General features: G+C 52.9%; 1 protein-coding gene across 1 annotated transcript; it reads left to right on the forward strand.

Annotated features, from left to right (window-relative positions):
• Positions 1 to 381: 381 nt before the first annotated feature.
• Positions 382 to 3044, forward strand: SDF2L1 (stromal cell derived factor 2 like 1). Its single transcript, XM_003801687.3, has 3 exons — positions 382 to 646; positions 985 to 1181; positions 2642 to 3044. The coding sequence occupies exons 1-3, from the start codon at positions 460 to 462 to the stop codon at positions 2921 to 2923; spliced, it is 666 nt and encodes a 221-aa protein (XP_003801735.1). The 5' UTR covers positions 382 to 459; the 3' UTR covers positions 2924 to 3044.
• The last annotated feature ends 2102 nt before the right edge of the window (positions 3045 to 5146 follow it).

Below are 5146 nucleotides of genomic sequence, written 5' to 3' on the forward strand. Positions count from 1 at the left end.
AGCGTGATGCCATGGCACTCTACCCAGGGGGATAGCTTGAGGCTCCGTCTCAAAAAAAAAAAAAAAAAAAAACTTCGTGAACACGTTCCCGCGGGGGCCTAGGACCCTGGGCCAGTGTTCAGGAGCTCAGCAGCCGTGGAGCACGACGTCCTCATCCCTAGATAACCCTTCTGTGCTCTCCTGGGCTTGGCGCCTCACCACCCTTCCCTTAACCCTCATTGGTGAGGCCTCGAAAGCGTGGGTCAATCAAAACCCCTCTTGGGTCTCCAGTCCCCGCCCAACTACCGCTTTCTGAAGCTGGGGGTGGGACTCCTCCCCGTCGATCCAATGGCAGTGCGGGCGGAGCGCCGCGCGGGCTGGCGATTGGCTGCCAGGAGCCGGCGCTGTCAGAGCAGGATTGGCTCCCCGCAAGGACGGAAGCGGCCGTGGGGCCCGAGCGGCAGGAGCCGGGCCGCTGCAATGTGGAGTGCGGGCCGCGGCGGAGCTGTCGGAACGGCGCTGCTGGGACTGCTGCTGGCGCTTTTGGTGCCGGGCGGTGGTGCGGCCACTACAGGAGCAGGGCTCGTGACCTGCGGGTCGGTGCTGAAGTTGCTCAATACGCAACACAGGGTGCGACTGCACTCGCACGACATCAAATACGGATCCGGTGCGCGGGGCGGGCAACGGGGAGATAGGCAGGGGACTGGGGCTTGAGATTTGGAGACGGGGTGAGCGTGGGGGTCTGTGGAGACAGACTGGGGATCAGAAGTTGTTGGGGACCGAGGAGGCAAGGACTGGTGGGTGTTGAGGGCGTCGTCTGGATATTGAGGGAGGGAAGAATCTTCGGGAAACTGAGCCAAAGGACTTGAGGGGTCAGTCGGGGCCAGGCCTGGAGGCTGAGTGTGAGCCGTTGTGATTTTAGGGTAGGATCGTAGGGGAAATTTATGGTGTCTGTAGCGAGGGTAGGGAGTTCCGCGATTGACAGGGGTGGGTGTTACACCTCAGGTAGCGGCCAACAGTCAGTGACCGGCGTGGAGGCGTCGGACGACGCCAATAGCTATTGGCGGATCCGCGGCGGCTCTGAGAGCGGGTGCCCGCGCGGGTCCCCTGTGCGCTGCGGACAGGCGGTGCGGCTCACACACGTGCTCACCGGGAAGAACTTGCACACGCACCACTTCCCGTCCCCCTTGTCCAACAACCAGGTGAGTGCCCTCCCCGAGCCCTAGGAAAGGCCCTGGCAGTGTGTGTGAGGGGCAGGGACAAGAACTTGGGTTCCAATGAGACCTCAACTCCTTCCGTGAGCGGCCCCTCTGGGGACACAGGTTATTCTGTCTGGGTCCGGGTCCCAGGTGCTCCCAGCCCAGCAGGGAGACAGGAAGAGAGATCCTTGAGCAGATAGGACCCAAGAGAGAAAGATCCACATAATCTTGAGGGTGGGGAATAGGAACTCCGCAAAGCAAGAGAAACTCAGACTGGGTCTAGAAGGATGAGTCGGAGTCCTCCAGGCCACAGATGGGAAAAGAGGGGCTTTCCAGGCCCATGGAAGAGTTGTGCCAAGGCAAAGAGGTCATTGGAACTTGGTTTTGAATGGGACAAAGGGTGCTTTTGGGGAGCTGGTTGAAGAGAATGTTTGAGATGAGTAGAAATCTTGCCTGTATGCCTGAGAGGTTGAACTTTAGGCTGAAGGTGGGCCTGAGGGGTTAAGATTGGGAGAATGTGGAAGAGGAGCCCTTGACTTTGTGGTGACCAATGGTCACTGCACAGACAGATGAAACAAGGTGTGCTTGTGTCTGAAGAACCTGTATTGGGGAGTGGGCTCTGGGTGTGGGGCATCTTGGTGTGGAATTTTGTAGCTGTGGAAATTGAGGCTCAAAAAAGTGCAGGAAGGGCGGTGCCTGTGGCTCAAAGAAGTAGGGCGCTGGCTCCATATGCCAGAGGTGGCGGGCTCAAACCCAGCCCCGGCAAAAAAAAAAAAGGCAGGGAAAAATGGAGACTTTACATCTTTTATATTAACCTGGATGGCAGTGGACCACGTTATTCTTAGTAAAGCATCAGAAGAATGGAGAAGCATGAATCCTATGTAGTTTTTTTTTTTTTTTTGAGACAGAGTCTCAACTATGTTGCCCTCAGTAGAGTGCTGTAGTGTCACAGCTCACAGCAGCCTCTAATTCCTGGGCTTAAGCGATTCTCTAGCCTCAGCTTCCCAAGTAGCTGGGACTACAAGCGCCCGCCACAACATCCAGCTATTTTTTTGTTGCAGTTGTCATTGTTGTTCAGCTGGCCCAGGGCCGGATTTGAACCCTCCAGCCTCAGTGTATGTGGCTGACGCTGTAACCACTGTGGTATGGGTGCTGAGTCCCTATGTATTCAATTTTATTTTATTTTTTTCTTATGTATTCAATTTTGATATGAGGGCACTTTATGACCTAGTATATATTGGGGGGTGAGGGAAGGAGAGAGAAGGTGGGAGGGGGTGGGGTCTCCATGTGTGACCCATCTCTTGGGGGCAAGACACAATTATAAGAGGGACTTTACCTAACAAATGCAATGTAACAAAGAAAGAAAAGTGTAGGGAAGGTCCCTCCGGTGCACTAGGTGCACTGACGCTAGGCAATGTCACTGCCTCTGTGGTGACTATTTTTCCCTGTCCCCTGCACTACAGGAGGTGAGCGCCTTTGGGGAAGATGGTGAGGGTGATGACCTGGACCTGTGGACAGTGCGCTGCTCTGGGAAGCACTGGGAGCGCCAGGCTGTCGTGCGCTTCCAGCACGTGGGCACCTCTGTGTTCCTGTCGGTGACGGGTGAACAGTACGGGAGCCCCATCCGAGGGCAGCATGAGGTGCATGGCATGCCCAGTGCCAACACACACAACACGTGGAAGGCCATGGAAGGCATCTTCATCAAGCCCAGTGTGGAGCCCTCTGCAGGTCACGATGAACTCTGAGTCCATTGATGGGTAGACTGAGGGTGGCAGAGTGGGGTATCCGCAAGGCCACTCTTGGCAAAGACTTTGGGTTTGTAGGGTCCTCAAGTGCCTTTGTAATTAAAAGAATGTTGGTCCGCAATTGCTTTGCTCTGAACTGGGGGGTGACCAGTAGGTGCCAGCTATCGTAGACCTCTATCTCTTCCTCAGTGCAAATCCTCTGTCTGCAGCCCAGCCTGAATGCTGATCTTCTCCTCACCTTCCTCATGCTCTTCCATGGACTCTAATGCTACCTTGGGCAAGCACAGCCCCTGTCTACCCAGAAGTGGTCTGCTAATAAGTGACCCCAGCTCCCCAGATCTTGAGTTTCATAAACTTTCTTACTAAGGGCCAAGGCTGGGCCCCCAGGCAGGATTGGACCCCCACTCCCTACTGCTAGCCAGGATGAAGCAGCCCCCTCATCTCTTTTTCTTTTTTTTGAGACAGAGTCTCACTATGTCACTCTTGGTAGAGTGCCGTGACACCTTGCTGAGTGGCGTCACAGCTCATAGCACCTCAAACTCTTGGGCTTTAGCGATTTTCTTGCCTCAGCCTCCTAAGTAGCTGGAACTATAGGTGCCCGCCACAATGCTCAGCTATTTTTTTGTTTTTGTTGTCATTGTTGTTTAGCAGGCCCTGGCTGGGTTTGAACCCACCAGCCCTGGTGGATGTGGCCAGCACCCTAACCATTGAGCTATGGGTGCCGAGCCAGCACCCTCATCTCTTGATGTGAGGATCCCACTCTCTTGTCAGTTGTGTGACAGTCTATTTTTTTTGAGACAGAGTCTTGCTCTGTTGTCCCAGGTAGAGTACAGTGGCATTATCAACCTCCAACTCCTGGGCTCAAGTGGTACTCCTGCTTCAGCCTCTTAAGTAGCTGGGACTACAGGCACCTGCCATGCCTGGCTAATTTGTCTATATTTAGTAGAAATGGGGTCTCCCTCTTGCTCAGGCTTATTTAGAACTCCTGAGCTAAAGTGATCAATCCTCTTACCTTGGCCTCCCACAGTGCTATCATTGTAGGTATGAACTACCATGCCCAACTTGTGTGACAGACTTTTTAATTTTTTTTTTTTTTGAGATAGAGTCTCACTTTGTTGCCCTCAGTAGAGTGCTATGGCATCATAGCTCACAGCAACCTCAAACTCTTAGCCTCCTGAGTAGCTTAGACTACAGGTGCCACCTACAACACCTGGCTATTTTTTACAGACAGGGTCTTACTCTTACTCAGGCTAGTCTCCTATTTGTGAGCTCAGGCAATCCACCCACTTCGGTCTCCCAGAGTGCTAGGATTACAGGCATGAGCCACCCTGTCTACCCCTGTATGACAGTATTAACACCTGTTTTTGACCAAGGACCAAGCAAAGACTCTGCCTATAAGATGGAAATTAGTATCAAGGATTCCCTCACTTTTGGTGCAAGTGGCAGCCCAGCCATGTGGCATCTCAGGCCCCCATCAAGACCTTACAAGGTCTCAAAGAGACAACAGATTTTTTTTTTTTTTTTTTTTTGAGACGGAGCTGTCCCCCTGGGTAGAGTGCTGTGGCATCACCACAACAACCTCCAACTCCTGGGCTCAAGCGAGTCTCCTGCCTCAGCCTCCCAAGTAGCTAGGAACACAGGTGTCTGCCACAACGCCCGGCTATTTTTTTGGTTGCAGCCATCATTGTTTGGTGGGCCCGGGCTGGATTAAAACCCGCCATTTTAGGTATATGTGGCTGGCGCCTTAGCCACTTGAGCCACAGGCGCCAAGCCCAGAATTTTAAAATATATCACAAGAGCTGGGCACAGTGGATCATGCTTGTAATTCTGGTTCTTTGGGAGGCTGAGGCAGGTGGATTGCCTGAGCTCAGGAGTTGGAGACCAGCCTGAGTGAGTCATAGTGAGACAGACCCTGTCTTTAAAAATAGCCAGGTGTTGTGGTGGGCACCTGTAGTACCAGCTACTAGGCACTCTAATGTGGGCGACAAAGTGAGACTCTTGAAAAAATAAATAAAATAAAATGTATCACAAGGGAAGGCAACCACAAAGACTTGTTACCTGCAGAGGCCTGAGAAGGCTTCCTGGAAGAGGAGACCCAATTTGGGCAGGCAGAGTATTGGAACTTGAAGGTAGAAACCGAAGAAATAGGATGGGCCCTATTAACTGAAGATAACTTTGCTGGTGTGTGGGTGACCTCTAGAGGTAATGGCAGTGATTACAGCC

The sequence above is a fragment of the Otolemur garnettii genome, unplaced genomic scaffold, assembly GCF_000181295.1.
Source record: "Otolemur garnettii isolate 467f Iridium unplaced genomic scaffold, OtoGar3 scaffold00218, whole genome shotgun sequence".
NCBI lineage: Eukaryota > Metazoa > Chordata > Mammalia > Primates > Galagidae > Otolemur > Otolemur garnettii.

What these genes read in the sequence shown, in the direction of transcription:
- SDF2L1 (XM_003801687.3), top strand. Translation starts at nt 460, where the DNA reads ATGTGGAGTGCGGGCCGCGGCGGAGCTGTCGGAACGGCGCTGCTGGGA. An exon ending in CGACATCAAATACGGATCCG is followed by an intron (nt 647 to 984) that starts GTGCGCGGGGCG and finishes GTTACACCTCAG; the next exon opens with GTAGCGGCCAACAGTCAGTG. An exon ending in CCCCCTTGTCCAACAACCAG is followed by an intron (nt 1,182 to 2,641) that starts GTGAGTGCCCTC and finishes CCTGCACTACAG; the next exon opens with GAGGTGAGCGCCTTTGGGGA.